Source organism: Lithobates pipiens, unplaced genomic scaffold (assembly GCF_037356315.1).
Source record: "Lithobates pipiens isolate NorthernLeopardFrog02 unplaced genomic scaffold, aLitPip1_a1.2 Scaffold_30, whole genome shotgun sequence".
Lineage (NCBI taxonomy): Eukaryota > Metazoa > Chordata > Amphibia > Anura > Ranidae > Lithobates > Lithobates pipiens.
The window spans coordinates 93,067,051-93,094,468 of NW_027507791.1; the positions used below are offsets into that span (position 1 = coordinate 93,067,051).

A 27,418-nucleotide genomic window follows, 5' to 3' on the forward strand; every position below is an offset into this window, starting at 1 on the left:
GTAACTATATTAGAATCTCTGGTTTTCCAAATAAAGTCCAGATCACACAGCATCGCTGGTGTGAGCTTGAACGATCGGTTTTCTATAATCACCATTTACCTTTCTACCTATCCATCCTCCGCACTGCAGAGGGCGCTCAACTTCTATCCTCTTGTTATTCTAAACTCGCGGCGCCTGTGTGATTGGTGTGCACTCAAACACTGGAGGCGAAGCAGTACTCTAGTTTCCGTCTGCTACTTCTTACTCAGCCAGCCAATGAGGAAAGAGATTGACGCTTACTAGATGATGACAAAAGATCGCCGACAAAATGACCGCATACTCACCGGAAAAAGACTGCTGTAGCTTTCTGTTGTAGTCCGGTATCCGGAAGTTGTATTATCTGTGTGTTTGAGCATGGCAGCTGTGGACCTTAGAGGTAGGCATTGTGTCTCTGGTGATAAAGCAGATAATACGTTGTATAGTTCTATTATTAGCGGTGTACAGGTTAGAGAAGGCATGGTGTGTCCTGAGCTGGGAGAAGTGAGCCCCCCACATAGCCTGAGATGGAAAGACCCCATAAGGAATACACAGGTAATGACTGTCCACATTCTGTCTGATGTAAATACTCTGATATTTGTGATTTCTGTTTGTAGATAATTTGCTGGGCATCTCCTGGGTGGACAGCGCCTGGATCCCCATACTGAACAATGTCACCGTCCTGGATTACTTCTCGGAAAGAAGCAACCCCTTCTATGACCGCACGTGTAACAACGAGGTGGTGAAGATGCAGAGACTAACCCTGGACCATCTCAAGTAAGCTGGCTGTGTAGGATTTGGGGGTCAGATGTGTTTACAATGCCCTCTATATTATAATCTGGTCACTTTTCTAAGCATGATTATTTTCAAATATATAAAGATGGGTATTAAATCCAAAAATGTATTATATTGCGGCATGCCAGTCATTAGATGTGGTGGCTGCATTCGTTTTATTTTCTTGGGCTTTTTCCCCTGGTGATCTGGCCAGTAAATCACCTCCTGTATAAGGCTTCATTTACTTGCATATACACGTGATTTTTCAAATTACTGATCTGCATACAGTTACTTTTTTTTTCCTTTTTATTGAAACTTTGAAAACATTAAAACCGAGTCAACAGTCAGCACTACAATGCAGCTCCAGTCCATACCAGTGACTAAGGATGAGCTCCGGCGTATTCCCACAGCCATGTGCAGAGCCCGCCAGGAAGTCGGCACCGCTCTGCGCTAATCACAGGCAGTGAGACACTGTCCTGATTTCTGCAGCCACGCATCAGGACAGTGTCTCACTGCTGTTTTGCCAATGTTTTGATAGGGTGGGGACAGGGAAGAGCTTAGTTTCCATCAGTTTCTTATTCCTTTCTGTGACCTGTTGGAGAAAGTTTGCCTCGCTTCTGGTACCATGATGTCCATTCAATAAATTGGAGGTGTGGGGGTCATTGGCACAGGAAGGCAAGGACAGCAGTAAAAAAAAGATGAAGTTCTAACTCTACTAAAGATATGTTTCCTCTTTGTCCCTGTTATGTTGATTTCCTATCTCTTCCTGTCCTGAAAGGGAGTGAAAGGAAATCTCCCCAATAGGGACACAGCCTGCAATAAAAACCTGACAGAGGCTTTAACTCTTCCCTGCCCTATTCAAGATGAAATGAGGTATTGTCTAGAGTTTTGCGTTAATTTATTTTATGATGATGTTATGTCAACAGTTGCAAACTGAGAAATGCAAATCACATGTGCTGAGTTGTGATAGCCCATTTCGACTACTGCTGTATTTGCATGCATTCTCCATTCATTATGTATGGCCTGTAAGAAAAATAAAAATAAGCAACAGACCTAAAAATTCACATGGACCCTCTTTCTCACCTCAGCGCACCGCAATGCAGGGTTTGTGTTGGGGTGCTTTCTACAATGGGGCCCCAAAATCCTTATTGTGCCAGCATACCGTTTCGAGTGTTGAATGACTCCTGCATATATTTTTGATCCATGTTGCTTCTGTTTCTTATTTTTTTCTTTTGTTTGTGTGTTTTAGTCAGATGACTGGTGTGGAATATATTTTGTTACACGCACAAGAGCCTATATTGTTCATCATCAGAAAACAACAGAGGCAGTCTCCCACACAGGGTGAGTACAGCATGCTCTATATAGGTTGACTTCTTACAACAGTCTTTAATGTTACTTCATCATTTTAGGAAGGCCAAATTTATACTTTTAAATGGCTAATATATAAAGCCGGGAAGAGAGAAAGTTGAAGGTATTGCAGCCCAACGCTGGGTTCATGTCTCATGCCATGAGGAATCTTTGATTGGGCTGGATAAAGTGTGATTTTGTGGGCATACAAGTCATGCAAGTCAGCAGTCCCAAACCTTTTTGGCAACAGGAACCAGTTTTGTGGCAGCCTATTCTCTGGGGGGGGGGGGGCTATTCACGGAGTTGTTCCTCGGCCCCCCTTTACAAAACAGTCCCTCGTTTATACCAATGTCCTCCTCTTTACATCCCAGTACCCCTTTACATGTAACAGGGACTGCTCTGTAACGGGGGGCTATGATGCACAGGGGCCAATGTAATGTTAAGGGGCTGTGATATAAAGGGGCACTGTAATGATTAAAGTACCCCTTTACAGTGCAGCCCCTTTATATTACAGTGCCCCTAGCAATTTCAGCCTCTTCCATCATAGTGCCCCTGCAGTATGTCAGCCACTACCCCCCCCTTTCCTCTCTAACGTGAGACTTCCCTATACCAATGTCTGCCTCCCCCGCACAGGAGTCGTACCTTTTTGGCAGGGCAGAGGCTTTGATCATTCTGTGTGTCGTCTCCCAGCTCCCCCGCCTGCCCTTACGATGTCATCCTAGCAGCAGGGCAGGGGGCGGGAGGAGCTCTCCATTCTGATCTTCAGCTCCTACCTCCCCCCTGCCCTGCTGATTGTATGACATTGTTGGCCGGGTGAGCGGAGGGGCCAGGAGAGGACAAACGGGCATGGCTGCACAGCAGGAGGTGAGCGACAACCGCAGTTTGTAATAATCCTGTGTGCCAATCATCTTATGCTGTGCAGCCTGGGCATCATCACCGGTCTATGGCCCGGGGGTTGGGGACACCTCATGTAATTGATATCCATTACAGCTAAGGGCTGGTTCATACCAGATAGTCCGGTGCATTTTTAATATGCATTAAAAATTCCAATGGCCTTCACATCAGCGCAGTGCATTCCAGTACGATCAAAAGTAGCAAAAAAAATTTCTGTATGGAATGCAAAATACATAAAAATTGCACTGAAACGCACATGTCCTGAATTGAGGTGAAGAAAAAAAACGCCCTGGCATGGATTAAAAAAAGTGTATGCAGAATTGCATTCTGAACGCAGACATTGTGGCATGAACCAGCCCTGCTACAGTAATGTAGCAGTAAGTGATTGTGATAATGGCACTACTAATCAAACACTGGAAGTCTTTGCTGTAGGGCATTATCCTCTAATAGTTTATTAAAATGACAGCAGTAGTAGATTTATGCATGTGTGCTACATGATTTATTTTTGTTTGTTTCCTGTATTATCAAGATAATCAATCCTTCTGTTTGCAGCTATACCGCTGGCTGATTATTACATCATCGCAGGAGTAATCTACCAGGCTCCAGATTTGGGATCAGTTATCAATTCCAGATTGGTAAGATCTATATTATATTTCATCGTGTATAGCCCTCATAGATTATAGATCTAAAAAAAGCTGCTATGAAACTTATTTGAGCATTTAATTACTGTTAATAAAAAAGGTTGGACATCTATCCCTAACTGCAGGTGACCCCTGGATGTGCAGAAACATGCAGAAAACCGCAACTCCTGTCCTCCTGTCTTTTCTTTGTACAGGCTTCTCACCAGTGTGTTTGCCTATACTTTTATTTTTTATTTCCTTTATTATACTTCTCTAGGCATCTGTTTGGTGCTGCATCTGTCCCTGCCGTCTCTTTGCTGAAAACCGAGCCACCGAATGGCTCGGTTCTCTTACCTCCCTGAGCAGAGAAATGCTGCCTGTCAGTCAGAATCTCTTCTGCTCTGCTCCTCCATGCTCATTGGAGCGCTGAGTTGTTGAGGGGCAGGGAGTGGCTGTCTTGGCTTGCTGAGAGGCTGAGACAGCCATTTGTCCAGGCAGCTAGTGGATCCAGAACTCCTAAGTTGGGATGACACGGTGCAGAAACTGATTCCGGTGACGTTGGCGGAGAGCGGACTTCAGACCGCTCTCTGCTGAAAATGGGTCACAGGAGTGCAAAACTAATTGCACTACTGTAACCCTTAGGAGAAGCACAGTATAAAAAGCTCAGGCTGGACCTCTCCTTTTTAAGCTATAAACCAAAGTAGCCTTGTCAACACTGACATATATAAAATGGATGTGACCTTTTACATGGAAGTAGCAATAATATAACGGTACCAAGTTGTACAACCTGAAATAGATTAGGGGTGGCGTTTTAGATTCAAAAGTATAAATATATAGGTACATGGATGATCTGGAGACCAAGGTCCTGGTAGTCTTCCATGTTTAGCTAATAGGCATAGATATGAGAACCAAAAAGGATTAATTAGGCTTGGTTCACACATATACGGATCCTGAGTGTTTCCCGCACTGCACTGAAATCGCATTCCATTCATGCGATCTGCCACCGGTGTCCATGTTAAATTAATGGCATCCCAAAACAGATTGCAAAACAGTGTGATTGCAAGAATCCGATCACATGGATGTGAACACCCATGCGATCTGATTCTGGTGTGGCAAAAAGATGCCTGCACCTTTTTTGTGCAGTGGGAATTGAGCCCTTAAAAAATGTATGCACTCAAATCGCCCTGCAAAAAATTGCATGTGATTTGAATAGAAATGCGGTACGATTCCTATCTGAATCACATGATGGGATAGGTATGAAGGTTGAAGCTCTGGAAAGAGGATGTTGGAGCTGTAAGAACAATGAAAAGACATAAAGAAAAAAAGCTGATGGGAGGAAGAGAACTGGGGGCTGGAAGGCTATAAGGAGAAGACATGGGGGGGGGGGGGCTGGGGAGGCGCCTAAGACATCAAGCCACTATAAATTCAAATGGACAATACAGAATTATTAAAGTGTGGCAGGCGGGTGTAAGAGGAGTGTATGTATGGGCCAGGATTGCCATTAGTATTTATCATAATATCAGTTAATCTTATTTTTACTGCTTCAAAACTACGGTTGGAAGTCTTTCAGACTCTAGTTATTGTGAGTCGTCATGGCTGCTTTTCATGTGCTTAAATAATCGGGTACATAATCGCCCCCGCTAGTTGTAAATTTTAATTCCTTCTCAGGTTTTTTTTTTTTTTTTTTTCTGATCCTGCAGTGTCGGTGGAGCTAAAAAAAAGGAATAATATCTTCAGACTTTCATGCATACAGGGTTTTTTTTTTTTTTTTTTTTTTTTTTTTTTTTTTCCTTCAAAGGATATTCTAGCACCAATGGCAGGCACAGTCAGGGCTGCTTTCTCTACAGATCACTCGTGGCAGTCAGTGATATCTGACAAGTGGTGTACAAGTGGCTTTATTACTTTGAGTCACTGAGCCTGAACAAGTATACACATCAGACATTCCGACTGTCCAATCTACATACATGTAGCCAGAGATGGCCAACAACTAGCATTTCTAAAGGAGGCCTGCAATGGCACACTCTTTATTTCTCTGTGAAAGGTTTTTTTAAATATATTTGGGAAGATTAAAAATGTACAGCAGATTTGTCATAAAATGTTACAAAGGTGAACATAGGCTTTAAGTAACTTCAGTAGTGTGACTCCCCAAGATCTTAACTTTAAAAGTATAACTTTGTGTAGTATATGATGTTATTTAATCTATGATTGTAAGTTTTCAGTATTTCATATGTAAACTAAGGTCCACATTGATCTTTCAGCTGACTGCAGTTCACGGGATCCAGTCTGCATTTGATGAAGCCATGTCTTACTGCCGCTACCATCCTTCTAAAGGCTACTGGTGGCATTTCAAAGACCAGGAAGAGCGAGGTACGCTACTATTCCAATTCATTTTTCTGCCTTGTGATACAAACTTTCTGGTTTCTTACAAATATGTAGAAATGAAACACTCTGTTGCCTTCCAGTAATAACATGCATATGCATATATATATATATATATATATATATATATATATATAATTGTATGGAGGCTGTATGCCCAGAGCATTTTAGAGGTTGATGCCCAAAATGTTTGTATGACTTATCATGGACTATACAAAATAAATATTCATTGCAGTCACTTGACTTATTCTCTTACTGATGTGTGCTTCATTTAAAGTCCCAATTCTGTTCTCTCCTCTCATATAACATTGATAGGGATGGAGGCAGGCATTCCTTTAGTGCCAGCCTCATTTAAAGTCCCAAAAATCCTCCTATTTTTTATATAATATATATAAACATGCAAATGAGGTGAAACAACTGTCAATGTGAAAAAGAGAAATAATTCCCCAGAAGCACACTAATCTACAATTTTCCTAAATATTAACAATTTGTAAAGAGATTCCTGCGCTTAGTACATAAAATAGCCAACAGCTGAGTACTATAACCCAGATATCGGGCACAAAGAAAAATGTTTAAATAAGTGTAGCGCTAGGGCAAAAAGTGCAATTCATGCGAATCACAAAACACATGTGATGTGCATACATCCAAAAATGGTATAATAAAGTGCAATTGTGCATTAATTGGTACAATTTGTAATGAAATAAATCATAGCAACATATGTGCAATGTAATATCACAAGTGCAAACAATGTGCACAAAAGTGTCCGTATAGCATATCCCAAAAATATGCTACAACATATGCAAATCAATATAGTAATACAGTCCAACTTAGTGATGAAACAATAGTTAAACAAAATCTCATTGCTCATGCAAAATCCTTCAACAAAGTGATGTCTATCACTTCCACTCCTTAAGAATAAAGCTCACAAGATGCTGTTGCCAATCACTCTCTTTTCTGGCAAATATCGCCTTATTAAATGTTATTGAATAGCTGCTTAACCACTTCCTGCCTGGCGAACATCATATGAGGTCGTCTACTTTGAGTGGTTATATCTGAATGATGCCTGCAGCTACAGGCAACATTCAGATATCTTCCTTGAGAGCCAGAGATTTCCCTTCACCGTAAGAACAATCATCGTTCTTACAGCTGGCGGGAGGTAACATCCCCACATGTAGAGAGTGTCTTTATTAATCTGGATGGAGATTGGCGTGTTTAAGCGGCGCTTCAATAAAATTTAATAAGGCAATATTTGCCAGACACGAGAGTGAATGGCAACAGCATCTGGTGAGCTTTATTCTTAAGGAGTGGAAGTGGTACACATCACTTTGATCAAGAATTTTGGTGGATCAAAGAGATTTTTGTTTCACACTATTTTTTTTCATCACGCTAAAAGTATGGCTTTCATTTTTTAGATTTCTACTTACCTAGGTGGATGCAGCATAGGTCCGCCTACAGCGCCTCTGCACTGAAAACCGAGCAATTGAACACCGCCGATCACTCGGTTTTCACAGCTCTATGAGCAGAGAGCTGTAGACTCAGTCACAGCTCTCTGCTCTTCTCCCTGCTCGCTCATTGGAGCGCTGGGCTGTGGTGGGGGCGGAGTGGGCTGTCTCAGGCTCTCAACGGCACATTGAGACGGGTGTCAGTCCAGGCACCTGGTGGATCCAGACTTCCATTGTCGGGATGGCGTGGTACCTGGACTGCTATCCATGACGTCAGCAGAGAAAACGGGTCACGGGAGCAAAACGAACAGCACTCCTGTGATCCATAGGCGAAGCCCAGCCAAACGAGCTTTGGTTGGACTTCTCCTTTTAAGTTGGACTGTATTACTATATTGATTTGCATATGTTGTAGTATATATTTCTCAAAGCGTCTTTCAGGACAGCACCTGGAGTGAGCGTAGCTCCACCCAACTTCCAGGAAACGCTGAATAATTCCTTTTTAAGGCAGCCCCTTCCACCATGGCCTCAGTTGTAGTGCTTCCTCCGCCATGGTGGAAGAGCTGCGAGGAACTGTGGGTGGGCTGTGCTCTCTCCAGGCAGAGGTCCTGTGTGTGGGTGCATGGCTCACCTTTAATTTTATTTTTTTATTTTTTTTCCGTATTGGATCTTGTGGTCCTCTGGCCCATCCCAGCATTCCCCCAGATGGGTGGGGGACACTCTGGAGCTCCCCCTTCTTCCCCGCTCTGGACGGCTGGGATAGTCTACCCCCTTCCTGGAGCATGGAGCCGGGGCTTCCCAGGTCTCTGTTTTTTGTTCTGGGTCTGGATGGTGGACGATATAATTTACGGAAGGGGTGGAACTTCTGGCCGTGCGCACGGCTTTCGGTTCCGGCCTGTGGAACGCAGGAATGCGGGGGACGGGCTCTGTCTGGCGTAGACTTCTGGTCGTCTCGGCGACGAGGAGACCAGGAGTTTTAAAAAAACTGGCAGCAATGCAGCTACTCCTGCTGCAGTATGGAGTCGAACAGGAGCCACAAGTGCCAGCCCAGCCAAGGTAAGCTTTTACCTTGGGGCTTTTTTACCTTCCCCTGGTGACTATAGTTTGGGGAAGGGGGAGCCTTTTCCATGTTCCTTCTGTTACCACTTGAGGGGACATGTTTTGGATGGTCTCTCCCCCACCCCACCTAAATGGGGGGGGGGGGGGGGGGGAGAGGAAGGGAATCTATCAGAATGTCCGCTAGAACTTCGGCGCAAAGGGTGCTCTGGTTTAAAACTTGGTCCAGGGACTCAGCTTCTAAAGTGAAGCTCTGGTCTCCCCTTTAATGGGGATCTACTTTTTGGCCCTGACGTAGAGGCCATTTATAGGACCGCAGACAAGAAAAAGGCTTTTCTGGCAAAGAAGAAGCCTTTAATGAAAAATTATTTTTGTCCTCTTCAGCAAATCCAGGCCCCCAAGGAAACAGGATATAAGAAGCCCTGGGGTACACAGAGGGGAAAAGGTAGGACGGCTGTTCTGTTTCATACGTCCTGAACAGCCAGCTAAAAGCCAGTGATGGTGGTCCTGCTGTGGGAGGGAGTCTTCTAGCCGCCTTCCCTCAGTGGTGGGCAGTAACCTCCAGTCTGTTTGTCCTGAATGTCATCTCGCAGGGGTATGAGCTGGAGTTTTCAGAGAGACCTCCAAACCGCTTCTTTGTGACCCAGATCTCCAGAGCACAGGACAAGGCCCTAGCCCTGATATCCCTTTTAGAAGAGCTGAGGCACCATGGAGTAATTATTCCAGTACCTCAGGAAGTGGAAGGTCTAGGGTTTTATTCTCACATATTTCGAATAAAAAAATTCCTCTGGAAAATTTTGCTTAATTTTGAACTTTAAACTCTTGAATCAGTCCATTCATTACAAAAGGTTCCGCATGGATACGATCTGCTCCGTAAGGAAACTATTTATGGGGGGGGGGGGGTGTTTTATGGCTTCCATCGACCTCAGGGATGTGGGATGCTTATCTGCACATTCCAATAGAGGTAGCATCCCAGAAATTCTTGCATCTGGCAATCAGCTCAGAGGGCAGGATAGCCCATCTGCAGTTCAGAGCCCTGCCTTTTTGGTCTATCCTTGGCTCCGAGGATCTTCACCAAAGTCATGGTGGAAACCTTAAAAAAGGGGGAGGGGTGTGTTGCGCTTCCTAAATACCAACAAAAACGAATACAATAACTATAAATCAAATAGTACTAAAAAGGTGTAAATAATTCTTAAAGTGTTTAGTGAGCGGCACTTAAAGCTTAAAGAAGTGCATTAAAATGAACGTCTAATATATAGTGTTCTTATGCATTATTCCTGTGTCTAGAAAATAAGCAGAACAGTGCTTGAGACCATAAAGTGCATAGAATAAATAAATTAAGGATGAGTGAACATCTATGATATCACTGTAAGCAAAATTATAAAAAAATATATATAATGGTCTATGTGATCAAAATCGCATAAAAAAACCTATAAATGAATGAAATCGGTGATCTAAAACGTGCAGAGAAAACAGAGGAATGTCCCAATTACATTCCTTAACATAAATAGAACTAAATAGCAGCAAAAACGTGAATTTCGATAAAGTGTCCCATACACAATTCAATCATGCAACTTTCAGATGTGATTTCACAGCCGCCAAAAAAAATGCAATGTGCCAAGGCAACTCCCCTCCAACGGTGTTCCGTGCCAGTGCTGGTTATCTTAAACAATTACCTCACAGCTGCAAGGTATGCAGCGAAACAACTGATGTTGCAGGGAAAACTCAGGGGGGTCAGCGGGGCTGTGGATGGGGGCTTCTGACGGTGCCGTTCTTCCTTGTAGTTATGGCCAATATAGCAATGCTCAAAACAACAGGTAAAGAATATCCTCCATAGTGTAGTATTTCAAACAAATAGTTTATTAAAAGTAGCCAAAATTTGGAAACCTTGGCACCTCTGACGATACAGGGAATAGTGATAGTTTACCTGGATGATCTGCTTCTTTTCGCCATCTCAAAAGATCATCTGCTGGCGAACCTGAACAGAATACCACTTGCAAGACCTAGGTTCAATCCTGAGTTTCAGGGCCCTGAAAAAGTCACGTGACAGTGACGCAATGCGTAGGGAGGCAGAGCCTGTGACAGACTCACGAGAGCACTAGCAAATGTTTTACTGCACGGATTAGCGGCAGTGTCTGACCATATTTTTTTTTTTTCTGAAAAGCGCTACTTCTATTTATAAACATGTGAGTGGATACAATTCTGAACCCTAACGTTTCATAGTAGTGGAGATCTGCGCAATGATACATTTTTATTCTTGGTTCCTTACAAGCACTTATCTATCCACGAGCCCAGCAGCAGTAACAACTTGATTGAGCACTTCACCTGGACAATATATAAGGTTGAAGATTGTTTGCTTGGCAGAAACTAATATATAATATGCTGGAAGTTTAAAACCCTCGGCAGTGGCTGCTTCTTTACATTGATCAGTATAATTTAGTCCATTTCATTGAGGACTATTCCGATTTTTGGAGTGATTTTTGCCTTTCCAAAACTGTTCTCCTGCTCAGAAAGTTGGCCATCAGATTTAAGCTTCCTTTCAGGTGTATGGCTGACAGGGACCCCAGATTCTTCTCTTCCCAGATTAAGATCTCCCAAGCCAAGGACAGGAGAACCCTGCTCCTGGTACCTCCCTGCTTTGCTATGTAGACAACTGCCGTGCCATTGTCACACAAGACCTGAACGTGTTGACCCCTGATCTCAGAGAATCAAAATTATACTAAATAATAGTGATGCACTATAATTCCACCTCAAACCTAAAGTGCAATGTGCAGATAATACAATAAGCTAAGTGCAACACAGTGACCTTCGGGGGGGGGGGGGGGGGGGAGACCAAACCATCTCCCACTATAATGACTGTAAATGATTCCAAACAATATAATACTTCCTGCAGTGCCAAAATAAATAAATTACTAATAAATAGTTATGAAACAAGGACACATAATAAAGTGCAGAGTGCTAAATGTGCTGATTGTAAACGTAAAAAAACAGGGGAGATGCAAATATCCCAAAACCCCCTGACACTGCAACAAACAATGGGGCTAAATAAATAGTATATCCAGTTTGGACATAAATCGGATCCCATGGGTGTGAACATGAACACCCATGGGATTTGATTCTGGTGCATACCAAAAAAAGGATCCTGTGCAAGTTTGGTCCGAATGTGATACGAATTCAGCCATACTATCCATATGGCTGAAATTGCATTGCACGGACATCCCATATGATTTGCAGTGCGGAGCTCATCGCATGTGATATTGCAGACCGTACTAGTGTGAACCAACACTTAGACAAATGCTAGTGAGACGATTCAAGCATTGGCCTCTTCTGGCTGAGATGTCTGTGCCATAGCTCCCAGCTGTGCTCCCACACTTTTGTTGCTTTATGCAGCCTTCTGCAGCGCAATAAATCAAACTTTTCTAGTGTAAAAAAACAAAAAAATGTTTACATTTTATGATTTTGTGCCAGGTGGATGGATCTGTAAACCTAACCAGTATTGTTGCCACTCAACAACATAAGAGATATATAAAAAAAACAATGCAGGCTGACTCAACCCTCCAGCATCATCCAAAAATTTAAATAAGAACTTTATGTGGACTGATCCTTTTAATAGATGTCTTGTTCTTTTTCGGATTCTGAACTACGTTTTTATTATATTCCTGTGAAGAATGTAGTGTATGCTATGGCTGATTTTCCTTTCTTGTATTTGCAGACAAGGCCAAACCAAAAGCTAAAAAGAAAGAAGAAGCCAGCTCCTTCTTCCAGAGACAGAGGGTAGATGCATTGTTACTTGAACTCAGGCAAAAGTTCCCACCAAAGGTTGTCCAGGTAAATGAAAATAGTTGGGCAGTGCACATTTTTGTTACCATGATTCCTACTGGATCTCCTTTACCTTCTGTAAGTTATTTTGGAACGGTGCTGGATATAACTTAAAGGGGTTGTAAACCCTCATGGTCCTATGCATTAAGATGAAAAACCTCCTGTGGTGCTGCAGCCCCCCCCCCCCCCCGAGCCCCCGTTTTACTTGCCTGACCCTGATCCTTTGCCGGTCTGGAACGAGCAGACCAGCTCTAGCTGGTGTCTCGTGTCCCGATTGGATAGATTGATAGCAGTGCAACCATTGGCTCCTGCTGCTGTCAATCAAGCCGGGGGCGGGGCTGAGTCCTGCATTCTGTGAATGGACACAGATGCAGGACTCGGGAGCGTGCTCCGCACAGGTGTCCACCGTAGGAGAGAGCTTCTCCAATTAGACACTCGATGCAGGGAGAAGCCAGGAGCACTGCTGAGGGACCCCAGAAGAGGATGTTCGGGGCCACTCTGCAAAACAAGCTACACAGTGGAGGTAAGTATGACAGGTTTTTATTTAAAAAAAAAAAAACAAACAAAAAAAAAAACAAAGCTTTGAAAATCCCTTTTTAAAGCTGAACTTTACCCATAACAGTTTGATAACAATTAATATTCTTTAACAAAAAAAACATACATTACACTTTATTCATTATGCTACCAAAATTAGTGGGTGCTGTAAATTGCCTCCAGCATTGCACCCATTTCCTCTTGCTGGAGGCTGCCATTTTGTTGAAGTCCAGAGCAGTCATTTCCGTAATAAGCTCTTTTTCTATCCTTAGTCTCAAAAACTGTCACTTTTTGCAGTTAACGTGTGTGTATATCCTTGTCTTGCCTTGTATATCCTTGTCTTTGTTCAGCTAGAGGGGAAGGCCAACCAATAGCTGACGGTGCTTGCTCATAGTAAAGGGGAGAGATTATCAGGGAGATGAGGCACTATTCTTGTAAGTGTAACTCTTTTGTGTCTCCCTGGAGTTTGTCCTGTCACTTCTCCTGCCTTCCTCTTCTCTCTCCCTAATCTTTCCTTTCTCAGCACAGACTTTCATCCCCCCCCCTCCTCCCTTCCACTGCAGCATCATTACACTTTTCGGCAGTCAAAGGATTGGCCTTTAGTGACTCCCTGATTAATGACACAGTGCCGAAAATACATGAAATTGAGGTTGTGCAGAGCAGGAAGAGGCTGTTTATTACTTTATTTTAAACAGTATAGGCAATTGTGTTTAATATTTTAAGACCTAGAACTGAGCGATCAAACACCACTGATCACTCCATTCTCTGTCTTCAGGCTGCAGAGAGCTGGTGACTGTTAGTGACTGGCTCTTTGCTCTGCTCTTTGCCCCTCTCCCTTCCCTTGTATACACTTTATAAGGATGCCTATGATCCTGCCAATCAGCTTGACAAAGGAGCGAGAATGCTCATGAAACACGTTGCATTACCTTCCTCGTCTTCTGACCATCTGCTGTCCGAGCTTTGCTTTGAGATTCCTCCACTGTGGCTGGCTTGTCACAAATCTACACCCAGAGGCACTTCTCTCCTTGTCTTTTTCAGTGTTGCTGGAACCTGGTTTCTGTTCCTATATGATGGCAGCCCTAAGTGTTGGACTTTATGCTACTCCCTATTCATTTATGGACTTTTAGAACATCTTTTTAGACTGTTGTATATGTTATATATAATTATAATTTTTATTTACCATTTTGGGATACATTGATCCAGTTTTTGTGCCTTTTACTTGTTTGTTTGTCTTTGCTCTGCCCCACCAGCACTCGCTGGAGTACTGGGCTGTGAAGGAGGTGAGAGCGGCTGGTTCAGTCTCCCAGTGGCTCGCTGAGAGGCAGCTTCCGGTCCAAGCATCTGGTTGGATCCCAACCACACGGTCAGGATCTTTTCAGTGCCTGAACCAGCTCTGTGACAGCGGCTGACAGCAGGCCTTATCCTACTGTTGGCTTAAACGAGTCACAGGAGTGAAGAATGAACTGAAGTGGCAGAAGTACAACCCAAAAAAATAAAGTTTTGGCTATACTTCTCCTTTTTAAAGATGAAATCCATAACTAACAAGAAAAAAAAAATGAATAGCCCATTAAAAGATTAACCACTTGCTTACTGGGCACTTAAACCCCCCTCAGTCCCAGACCAATTTTCAGCTTTCAGCGCTGATGCACTTTGAATGACAATTGCGCGGGCATACAACACTGTACCCAAATGAAATTTTTATCACTTTTTTCCCACAAATAGAGCTTTCTTTTGGTGGTATTTAATTACAGCTCAGAGTTTTATTTTTTGCTAAACAAACAAAAAAAGATGCAAAAAAAAAAAAAATCATGTTTTAATAGTTTGTTATAAAATTTTGCAAACGGGTCATTTTTCTTCTTCGTTGAAGTGCGCTGATTAGGCGGCACTGATGGGCTGCACTGGTGGGCCCTGATGGGCTGCACTGGTGGGCCCTGATGGGCTGCACTGGTGGGACCTGATGGGCTGCACTGGTGGGACCTGATGGGCTGCACTGGTGGGCCCTGATGGGCTGCATTGATGGGCAAAGATGTCACGGATGGGCACTGATAGGTGGCTCTGATAGGTGGCACTGCTGGGCACTGGTAGATGACACTGATGGGCACGGATATGTGGCACTGGGGTGCAGCACCTTTGAGGCAGATTGTGGGCACTGCTGGGTGGCACTGTGGGCACTGCTGGGTGGCACTGTGGGCACTGCTGGGTGGCACTGTGGGCACTGCTGGGTGGCACTATGGGCACTGACGGGGGGCACTTTTAATAAGTGTGGCACTGCAGGGGGCAGGTGGGCACTGGCAGGGGGCAGGTGGGCACTGATGTCCCGATCACGGCCGCCGGTGATCGGCTTTTTTTTTTTTCTCCTCGCGCTGTCAGCGCGAGGAGGAATAATAGCCGATTACCGGCTCCGTTATATCACATGATCAGCTGTCATTGGCTGACAGCTGATCACGTGATAAGGGGTCGGGATCGACCTCTTGCACGGAACGGTGATCAGGCGAGTCTCATGGACTCGCCGATCACAGAGCGCGCGCCCCTCAGGGGGCGCGCAGGCCGCTCGTACACGGGACTACGTCTATTGACGTCGTCCCGGAAAAGGAGATCCGCGCTGTAGCCGTCATTTGGCTATAGCGCGGATCTCAAGTTGTTAAACGACAAAAGCAACTTTTTTTTTGCACTATGCATCTTCAATCCAAAGATCTTCCTCGCAGTACTTTTTTATTTATTTTTTTTGCTGCTAGATGTGCTCAGCTATTGATATTCAACCTGCATAATTTGAGCCCAGGTTGTCTTGGACTTGCCAAGCCTGAGACTGGACAGTACAGGAAGAAGCAGCCCAGTGATGAGCTTATCTCTGTCACTCTGCTGTGTCCTATCGGCATGCTTCTTGTCAGCAAATTAACTGGTTCTTTGTACTGCTTCTTCCTCACACTCCAGCCCTGATATACAGGGCCTGCAAGAGGCTGATACCAGGTTATATTCAGATGATTGCAATGATGGTTTTGTTTTTTCCTCAGAGAATAATTACAGGCACTCGCACAAAACAAGTGTACATCCACTTTTACTGGATGAATTGCTATGCATTTTTTAAATGCATCCTCATGATGTGTCCTATGGAAAAAAAATGCTTAATACTTTCCCCTTATTAATAAAAAATTTAAAGAGAAACTCCACTTATGTTGAGAAAAGCCTTCCCCTCTGGGCGATCTATGTACATTGCAAGGATTTTAACAAACTTTGATGCAGTGACCTACCTATTGTTGTTCTGAAGAAATAGCTACAGTGCATTCGGAAAGTATTCACAGCACTTCACTTTCCCATATTTTGTTATGTTGCAGTCTTATTCCAAAATGGATTAAATTCATCATTTTCTACAAACAGTACCCCATAATGACAATGTGAAAGAAGTTTGTTTGAAACCTTTGCAAATTTATTAAAAATAAAAAAACAAATAAAAATTCCATGTACGTAAGTATTCACAGCCTTCGTCATGACACTCAAAATTGAGCTCAGGTGCATCCTGTTTCCATTGATTATCCTTGAGATGTTTCTACAACTTGATTGGAGTCCACCTGTGGTAAATTCAGTTGATTGGACATGATTTGGAAAGGCACACACCTGTCTATATAAGGTCCCACAATTAACCACGCAAGGGTACAGAAAAATGTCTGCAGCATTGAGGCCGGGTTCACACCACAGCGATGCGGGAACGCCGCGAATCCGCGGCGTTTTCCCGCATTGCACACCTCCCGCCGCCAGTTCACACTGCCCTATGCGGAAGGCTGGGAGTGTCAATGATATGTTAATGACACCCCCAGATCCGTACGCATATCGCAGTGCGATCTGCAGACTCGCACAGGAATCGGATCGCATGGTGTGAACCCCCATGCGATCCGATTCTGTTGCGGACCAAAAAAAGGGTCCCGTGCGAGTTTGCTGCGGGAGCGATGCGAATTCAGCCATACTATCTGTATGGCTGAACTCTCATCGCTACGGAGATCGGATGTGATTTGCACTGCAGTGCGGGTGCGAATCACATCCGGATCTCTCCCCGCAGCAGTGTGAACCCAGCCTGAAGGTCCCAATGAGCACAGTGGCCTCCATAACCACTTAAGGACCAGGCCTCTTTTTCAGATTTGGTGTTTACATGTATAAAACAGCTTTTTTCGCTAGAAAATTACTTGGAACCCCCAAACATTTTATATTGTTTTTTTTTTTTCCTAACACCCTAGAGAATAAAATGGCGGTCATTGAAATACTTTTTTTCACACCGTATTTGCACAGCGGTCTTACAAGCGCGCATTTTTTGGAAAAAATTCACTTTTTTGAATAAAAAAATAAGACAACAGTAAAATTAGCCCAATTTTTTTTTATATTGTGAAAGATAATGGTACGCCGAGTAAATTCATACCCAACATGTCACACTTCAAAATTGCGCCCGCTCGTGGAATGGCGTCAAACTTTTAGCCTCAAAAATCTCCATAAGCGACATTTAAAAAATTCTACAGGTTGCATTTTTTGCGTTACAGAGGAGGTCTAGGGCTAGAATTATTGCTCTCACTCTACCGATCGCGGCGATACCTCACATGTGTGGTTTGACCACCGTTTTCATATGCGGGCGCTACTCGCGTATGCGCTCGCTTCTGTGCGCAAGCTCGGCGTGACGGGGTGTTTTTAAAAACCTTTTTTTTTTCTTATTTATTTTAATTGATTTTATTTTATTTAAAAAAAAAATCAAAAAAATGTATCGCTTTTATTCCTATTACAAGGAATGTAAACATCCCTTGTAATAGAAAAAAGCATGACAGGACCTCTTAAATATGAGATCTGGGGTCAAAAAGTCCTCAGATCTCATATTTGGATTAAAATAAATAAAAAAATAAAAATAAATGACATTTAAAAAAAATATACCTTTTTAAGAGGTATGGGCGGAAGTGACGTTTTGACGTCGCTTCCACCCTCCTATGGTATAGAGACGAGTGCGGGCCATCTTAGCCTCACTCGTCTCCATACCCAGCTAGCAAAAGGACCCGATCGCCTCTCCGCCGCTACCGACGGCTCCGGTAAGCAGCGGGAGGGGGGTGGCACCTCTCCCACCGCCGATAGCGGTGATCTCGCTGCGAATCCGCCACGGAGACCACCGTTATCGTACAGACGACCGGTGCCTGAAGAGATGGATATCTCGGTTGTGGCAGCAGCTGCTGCCGTTACCGAGATATCCCTCTTCAAAAATAGGACGTACATCGGCGTGCGCTGGTCGTTAAGTGGATAATCTGTAAATGGAAAAAGTTTTGAATCACCAGGACTCTTCCTAGAATGGGTTGCCTGGCCAAGCCGAGCGATCGAGGGAGAAGGGCCTCAGTCAGGGAGGTGACCAAGAACCCGATGGTCACTCTGACAGAGCTCCAGCGTTTCTCTGTGGAGAGAGGAGAACCTTCCAGAAGGACAACCACCTCTGCAGCACTCCACCAATCAGGCCTGTATGATACAATGGCCAGACGAAAGCTACTCTGTACAAGGCACATGACAGCCCACCTAGAGTTTGCCAAAATGCACCTGAAGGACTCTCAGACCATGAGAAACCAAATTCTGTGGTCTGATGAATCAAAGATTGAACTCTTTGGCCTAAATGGCAAGCGTCATGTCTGGAGGAAACCAGGTACCGCTCATCACGTGGCCGATATCATCCCTACAGTGAAGCATGGTGGTGGCAGCATAATGCTGTGGGGATGTTTTTCAGCGGCAGGATCTGCAAGGTTAGTCAGGAGTGAGGGGAAGATGAATGTAGCAATGTACAGAGACATCCTTGATTCAAAATCTGCTCCAGAGCGCTCTTGACCTCAGACTGGGGTGAAGATTCATCTTCCAACAGGACAACGACCATTAGCACACAGCCAAGATGAGAAAGGAGTGGCTACAGGACAACTCTGTGAATGTCCTTGAGTGGCCCAGCCAGAGCCCAGACTTGAACCTGATTTAACATCTCTGGAGAGATATGAAAATGGCTGCGCACCGACACTCCCCATCCAACCTGATGGAGCTTGAGAGGTCTTGCAAAGAAGAATGGGAGAAACTGCCCAAAAGTAGATGTGCCAAGCTTGTAGCATCATACTCAAAAAGAAGGGTGAACAGCGGCGCTAGATATGGTGATAACATAAAATTATATAACAACTGGAATATAGGTATACATAAAATGTGTGTGAATAAGCACACATGATATTAAAACATTTGTTTAAAACATAATGTCCATAAATGATCCGAGATCTTGTATGATTAGCACCTGGAGGCAGCTCCCTTAGAGTGAAGTGATGAGCTCTGTGTAGAAATGGGAACAGAGGGGCGCCAGACTGAGTGCAGTATAAATCATATATTTAATAAAAACAAGTAGTAACTCACAGGTTAAATTAGATGAGTTCAGTATGCAGTGAAAATCGCCAGTCCTGGAGTCTCATAAATGTCTTCCCTTTGCAGCCTGGAGCACTGGTGTGATCTTACAGGGATGGTCTGATGAAGAAGCTGTAGCTTCGAAATGCATTACCATTCCTTGCCACTGTGAATAATCACACTTCCTGTTCCTGTGAAGTCACGACCAGCTGCTTCTTGTTTCCTGCCTCCTGGTTCCCAGCATTTTCTGGATCCCTGTAAGATCACATCAGTGCCCCAGGCTGCAAAGGGAAGACATTTATGAGACTCCAGGACTGGCGATTTTCACTGCATACTTAACTCATCTAATTTAACCTGTGAGTTACTACTTGTTTTTATTAAATATATGATTTATACTGCACTCAGTCTGGCGCCCCTCTGTTCCCATTTCATACTCAAAAAGACTTGAGGCTGGAATTGGTGCCAAAGGTGTGTCAACAAAGTATTGAGCAGAGACTGTGAACACTTATGTACATGTGATATTTTTTATTTATTTTTTTGATGAATTTGCAAAGATTTCAAACAAACTTCTTTCACGTTATCATTGTGAGGTATTGTTTGTAGAATTTTGAGGAAAATAATGAATTTAATCAATTTTGGAATAGGGCTGTGAATACTTTCCGGATACACTGTATGTGTCCTTGTGCGGAGTGAATGTAGGGGAGTGGTTTTATAATTGCTGCTGCACCTGTAGTGCTCTAATAAGGAAAGCTGCATGGTCTGCATCCCTTTAGCCATGATTTCCCTTTGGGAGTATCTCGCCAAAAATTTAATTTTTGTTGCAGGGGATGCTCAAAATCAAATTTGTATCTAAGTGCAGACTTCTGGGAGAATCTGTAAGTCAAACACACAAGCAGAAAATAACTTTTCTGTAAGACGTTTTGTACACCATCTGTGTATAGAAGGCCTCCAGGTAGACATTGCATTTTGCAGAAGATTAGGGTGCTGCAGATTGAAAAGGAAAAGTAATTTTTAATAACATTTGGTTATAATATGACTTGGGTCGCAATTGTATACACTATATTTTTCATCTGATATTTTTTTCCCCCAAGAAAGTGGAGTTAACCTTTAAGAATGACAATTGTCTACTTTTTAAGTTACACAGGCAGATAACTTTATTGTTCTTCTTTATTTAAATGATGTTTATTTAAATGATGATAACTATTTGTGTAGATTAAGAAGCCTAAAAAAGGGGAATGATGAACAGTGAAGACAGGAGTTTTATTATCCGAGTGTTAAAAGGAACAACTAAGAAAGTACTGATTATTCTTAACTTTCTGATTCATTTTTCTCTTTCCATATTGCAGCAAAAACCTGGCGAGAAACCAGTCCCAGGTAAGTGAAAACATAACATAGCAGATTATGGGGCTTCTCAAATCTGAGTACATAGACTCTGTCCCATTGGTACTAAGATGTGCAAGTAGGAGAATTAGTTGAGGTGTGGCAGCAGTGTTGTGAAAGTTTACAGTGCCTTGAAAATGTATTTATACCCCTTGAAATCTTCCACATTTTGTCATATTACAACCAAAAGCGTAAATGTATTTTATTGGGATTTTATGTGATAAACCAACACAAAGTGGCACATAATTGTGAAGTGGAAGGAAAATTATTTTACATTTTTTTTTATTTTATTTTTTTACAAATATCTGAACAGTGTGGTGTGCATTTGCGGAATAAATTGTAGTAAATAGAACCCACCTGTGGGTAATTTAATATCAGCTGTTCTGTGAAGCCCTCAGAGGTTTGTTAGAGAATCTTATTCACAAACAGCATCATGGAGGCCAAGAAACACACCAGACGGGTCAGGCATAAAGTTGTGGAGAAGTTTAAAGCAGGGTTAGTTTATAAAAAATAAAAAAATCCCAAGCTTTGAACATCTCACAGAGCACTGTTCAATCCATCATCCGAAAATGGAAAGAGTATGGCACAAGTGCAAACCTACCAAGGCATGGCTGTCCACCTAAACTGACAGGCCGGGCAAGGAGAGCAGTCATCAGAGAAGCAGCCAAGTGGCCCATGGTAACTCTGGAGGAGCTGCAGAGATCCACAGCTCAGGTGCGCTCAGGTCCACAAGACAACTATTAGTCATGTACTCCAAAAATCTGGCCTTTATGGAAGAATGGCAAGAAGAAAGATATATTGCTGAATGAAACCAAAATTTAACTTTTTGGCCTAAAAGCAAAACGCTATATGTGACGGAAAACTAACACTGCACTTAACCCTGAACACACCATCCCCACCGTGAAACGTGGTGGTAGCATCATGTTGTGGCAATTCTATTCTTTAGCAGGGACAGGGAAGCTGGTCAGGGTTGATGGGAAGATGGATGGAACCAAATACTGGGGCAATCCTAGAAGAAAAGCTGTTTGAGTCTGCAAAAGACTTGAATGGGGTGGAGGTTCACCTTCCAGCAGGACAACAGCCCTAAACGTACAGCCAGAACTACAATGGAATGGTTTAGATCAAAGCATGTTCATGTGTTTGGCCAAGTGACAGTCCAGATCTAAATCCAATTGAGAATCTGTGGCAAGACTTGAAAATTGCTGTTCATAGACACTCCCCATCCAATTTCACAGAGTTTGAGTTATTTTGCAAAAATGTCACTCTAGATGTGCAAAGCTGGTAGAAACATCCCCAAAAAGACTTGCAGCTGTAATTGCAGTGAAAGGCGGTTCTACAAAGTATTGACTCGAGGGGGCTGAATACAAATCACGCCACACTTTTTTCAGATATTTGTAAACAATTTTGCAAACTGTTAATCATTTTCCTTCTATTTCACAATTGTGTGCATAAAATCCCAATAAAATACATTTATGGTTTTGGTTGTAATATGACAAAATGTGGAAAATGTTCAAGGAGCATGAATAGTTTTTCAAGGCACTGTATTTACTTGGACCGGATGTGATCTGTGACAGTTCTGGGATCTCAAAGAAATAAACATAAGATTCTCCCAAGAATAATAAGATGTTTATAAAAACCTAAGGTTAAGAAAAATCTCTGAAATACCCATAGCACCACAATCAAACTTCACCAATATGTTTTCATGATGTCTGTAGTACAGTAATGGAGGCAGATCTGGGATTATGATATTCTGCAGGATGCTGAAGTACAGTTTTTTGCTTTCTGGAAAGTTATGCACTTTGGGAGGGGGCTAAGAATATGCATGCATCGTACATACTAGGGGAATCAATGGTGGAGAAGAATCTGTGGTTTTTGGTAGATCATAAGCTTAATATTAATAGCATGCAATGCCAAGCTGCTGTCTCCAAAGCAAGCAAAAACCTTTCTTGTATTGAGAGGTATGGACTCCAGAGAGAGAGAGAGAGAGATAATTTTTGCCCCTGTACAAATCATTAGTAAGACCTCATTTGGAATATGCAGTTCAGTTTTGGGCACCAGTTCTCAAAAAGGATATCTGGGAACTGGAGAAAGTGCATAGAAGGGCACTCAAACTGATAAGAGGCATGGAGGAACTCAGCTATGAGGAAAAATTTAAGGAACTGAATGTATTCTCTCATGAGAAGAGGAGTTTAAGGGAAGATATGATCCACATGTACAAATATATAAAAGGTCCATATAGTGAACTTTGGTATTGAGTTTTTCACTTTTAAGGTCATCAGAGAGGACAAGGGAGCGCTCTTTATGTCTAGAGGAAAGGAGTTTTGATCTCCAAATACAGAAACGTTTCTTCAGTTAGAGCTGTGAAAATGTGGAATAGACTCCTCCAGAACTGATTCTGGCCAAAAAAACACATTATTTTTTACTTTTTGCTATAATAAATACCCCCAAATTGAAAAAACAAAAACAAATTTCTTCCTCAGTTTAGGCCGACAGTCTTCTATATATTTTTGGTAAAAAAAAATCGCAATAAGTGTATATCGATTGTAGACACGAACTTTTGCGCAAACCAAAATAGGGGATAGATTTATGGCATATATATTTATTTGTTTTACTAGTAATGGTGGTGATCTGCGTTTTTTATCGGGACTGCGACATTGTGCTGGACAGATCGGACACTTCTTTTTTTTTTTTTTTTTTCTTCTTGGGGGGGGGGGGGGGGGGGGGAACTACTGAAATTTATACAGCAATCGGTGCACACAAAAATAACCACTGATTACTGTATAAATGTCACTGGCAGGGAAGGGGTTAACTGTGTTCCCTCGGCATGTTCTAACTGTAGGGGGGGGGGGGGGGGTGGGGGAATGTCTGGGGGAGGAGACTGATTGGTGTACCTAATATACTAGGAGCACACGATCTGGCTCTGTCAGGAGCGATCATGGGTACCCGGCAGCCGCGAAGTCTACGGCAGGCGGGTGCAGCCGCCGTACAGCTACGGGGATTCGTGCAGGGGAGCCATTCTGATGGCGGGCGGTCAGCAAGCAGTTAAAGGCCTGGATTCTTTCCTAAATGTACATAATATATCTGGGTACTAACATTTTCTTGGTAAAGTTGATCCAGGGAAAATCTGATTGCCTCTCGGGGATCAGGAAGGAATTATTTTTTTTTCCCTGCGGGAGCAAATTGGATCATGCTTTGCTGGAGTTTTTTTACTTCCTCTGGATCAACTGTGCTTATATGGGATTGTATGATTTTTTTTTTCTTTTATTGGTTGAACTAGATGCTCTTTTATTTTTATTTTTTTCAACCCATGTACTATTGTGAACTAGACTAGTACTTTTTTGTAAGTTTTTCACATACTTCTACATGAAGATATTTTATACTAGTATTTTATTGTTTCTAGTTGAACAGATAAAGAAAGAACAAGAGCCACCGGCTGAGGTTGTGGTAAAACAAGAAGAAAAAGAACCAGTTAAGCCTTCTCAAGGAACAACCCCTAAAGGTCCACCAGAGAAGAGAATGAGATTACAATAGAAGCTGACTTCAGACTTCTTAAAGAGCTCCCCTTGTCTATAGGCTGTCTTCATGGCCATATCAAGTATATTTTGAAGGTCTGCAAGTTGGTTCTGATGACATTACATGCAATCACATCAGTGACTTATACCGCACTCTGTCAAGGAGGACATTTTTTCATATCCTGTGGGATCAGCTGCAGCAAAAATCTGAAAAATGTAAATAGATCTGTATATTGTCAGTGTTCCTTATGGATAAATGTCTTCTCTGCATCCTCCCCTTTTTGAGGGGATGGGGGTCAGAGATAATCGAATGGGTTTTCTTTTTGTATGTGTCAAAATATTAACAAGTCATTTTATAACTTTAAACGTTGCTTAATAATATTATGGTGAAGTTATTTTATGGCATTTTCTTTTGAATCAGCGATTTTGGTTCATGTCTTCGGGAGAACGAAAGAGGCATGTTGTCTCTACAATTATATAAGAAGAGTATTGTGATCCTTGCAAGTACAAATACAGCTATATGTGGTTTTACAGATACAAGTACTTACATCTATCAACATTTGTAAAAAGCCACCATTTGTTAACACATAATGCCCAACAGTGCACGTTGCCCGATGTCTGACACAGGGACCATGGGAGGGATGGATGAGGGGGAACAACAAACCAACCCGATGTCTTAAACATGCTTTCTAAGTTACCTGGGATATACAGTATATACAATTACCCTTATTTTATATTCTCATAGAATGGTAATCTATACTGTGTATATAATTTCCAGGTGATTTTTGTCCACCCCGTTCTGAGATTTACTCTGCTAGCTCTATCACAGTACATACGGACCTGGTAGGAAAAGCTGATTTTTCTTTGCTGTTGTTCATTTACAAGTCTCCTCCCCGGCCTGTGACTGAGCAGTAAAAGGAGAAGCATCGCTCTGGAGAGCTTATCTCTCTGTCACTCTGCTCTCTCCTCTAGGGGTGCAACGGATCAAAAAACTCACGGATCGGATCGTTCCTGGGATCAGAGTCACGGATTGGATCATTTTTCAGATCAGCAAATAATAATTGAATTTGCAAAAGCCTCTGAAAATTCCACCACCCTATAGTCCCCACTGTAATATCCACGTCATCTCCCCCCACTGTAATATTGGCTGAGTGTGGCTGGGTATCACCGAGTGTGGCTGGGTATCACCGAGTGTGGCTGGGTGTTGCCAGAGTATTGACAGGGTAATGGCAGAGTATTGATGGATGTGACTGCAATTGTCACAGAGCAGTGTTGTGGGCACTACAGATCTAACCCACAGCGCTGCTTCCATCCGACCTCTCCCCTCCACTGTACAGATCAGTACACAGAGGGGAGAGAGGAACTGGCGTCATGACATGATGTTGGTTTGTTTACAAGTGATGCTCCGTCATTTGATGGAGCAATCGCATTGTAAACAGCCACCGGGTGTACCAAGATGGCCGCCGCTCTAGAGCTAGGCCGAAGCCGCGGCCTTTCCTAATATGCCGATCCAAACACGTTGACCCCTTCGGATCACAGAAAAGATTACAAAAAGTTTGGTTTATACTGCAAGACACTGGCAATCTTTTCAATGAGCATAATCCAAGTGAGCTTATGTTTCACCAGGGCTAAATCTAAAGTCAGATTTTTCCAAGAGGTAACAATAGCGATTTTAGCCTCTAAGAACATAAAGTGAATTAAAGTTTGCGTGTGTCTTGGGACATTCTCCACTGGTTTGTTCAGCAAGGCAGTGCAGTCATCATTAATATTAACCATGGTACCTGAGTATATGAAGGAGTGAATCCTTATGCCAAGTCCACCATGTGTGTAAAGCTGTGCCTACCTGACCACAACCCCTAAAGCAGGAGGCTGACAAGCCTGGATACATCTTTGAAAGGCGTTCTGGTACCAAATACCACCTAGCATAAACGTTATACCCTGCTTCAATCAGGGCTACATTCATAATGCCTTTGTGAATGCACAAGTTCCATGACTGGCAATCCTCCACCTCTGGTGTCATGTCCAAATCCTTCTCCCACGCCAGTTGATAGGAGAGTTTGGCAGATAGGGTGGTGAACAGTTTGTACAGCACAGAGATGCCCCCCTGCAATTACAAATTCATACACTTCAATGGGACTGTGTCTTGAGCAGTGTTAATTTTGTAGACTAAATTAATACTAAAATACGACTACAACTAAAACAATTTAGATGACTAAAATATGACTAAAACTAAAATGCCATTTTAGTCAAAGGACTATGACTAAAAATAAATTAAATTTATATCACAAAGGCTATATCTGTGTCTGTAGTGCATGTTCAAACCTTAATACCATACATAATAAACATGTTAATAGATATTTACTCCAGGAGTATATAATGTTTGGCCGTTCTGAAGAAATAATGTATTTAAAATTTAACTTTTACTGCAGAGTCAACTAAAATACGACTAGAACGAAAACAACACAGGTGACTTAAAATACGACTAAAACTAAAATAGCTTTTTAGTCAAGACTATAACTAAAACTAAATTGAAATTTGATGTCAAAATTAACACTGGTCTTGAGATGGTGGGAGAAAGCTGAAATGCCCCTATAGATGTCTATAGCAGTGGCCATCAACCCTGTCCTCAGGGCCCACTAACAAGCCAGGTTTTATGTATTACCTTGGGGAGATGCCGACTAGAATACTGCAATCAATGAGCAGCAAATGATATCACCTGTGATGTATTTCAGTTATCTTGCAAACCTGGGCTGTTAGTGGGTCCTGGGGACAGGGTTGATGACCACTGGTCTGTAGAGTTTACAGGTGTGTAGGCACAGCCAGTATGTAATCCTATGGCCATTGGATTGCGGTAAGTGGTGGAGTGGAGTAGAAGGTTGTTAATTTGGGTCAGACATGGGGCAAAGGGAAGCAAGCAAGGAAGAAAGGGTGACAGGGGGAAAGGAAGATCAAGATAACATGGGAACAGAAAGGACAGGGTAAAAGTAAGGATAGGGGGACAGGATAACAGGGCGGTCAGGAGCACAGGAAGGACAGGGTAACAGAAAGGAGAGGGTGACAAGGTGACAGGGAGAAAAAGGTAACAGAGTGACAGGAAGGACAAGGTAACAGGAATAACAGGGTGACAGGAAGGACAAGGTAACAGGAATAACAGGGTGACAGGAAGGACAGCACACTCCCATGACTATTCTGATTGGCTATCACAGTGGTCACATGATCTGGATTCCCCTGTCTTCTAATCATTACTGGAGAACTGTAGGTGTCTATGACA

The 27,418-nt window shown here is 42.8% G+C and overlaps 1 protein-coding gene across 1 annotated transcript; it reads left to right on the forward strand.

Moving 5' to 3' along the window:
- MED6 (mediator complex subunit 6) lies at positions 1-24,542 on the forward strand. Its single transcript, XM_077464621.1, has 8 exons — positions 1-415; positions 633-792; positions 2,039-2,130; positions 3,583-3,665; positions 5,909-6,017; positions 12,237-12,352; positions 20,602-20,629; positions 24,036-24,542. Exons 1-8 carry the CDS (start codon positions 394-396, stop codon positions 24,164-24,166), a joined length of 741 nt encoding a protein of 246 aa, XP_077320747.1. The 5' UTR covers positions 1-393; the 3' UTR covers positions 24,167-24,542.
- Positions 24,543-27,418: the final 2,876 nt, after the last annotated feature.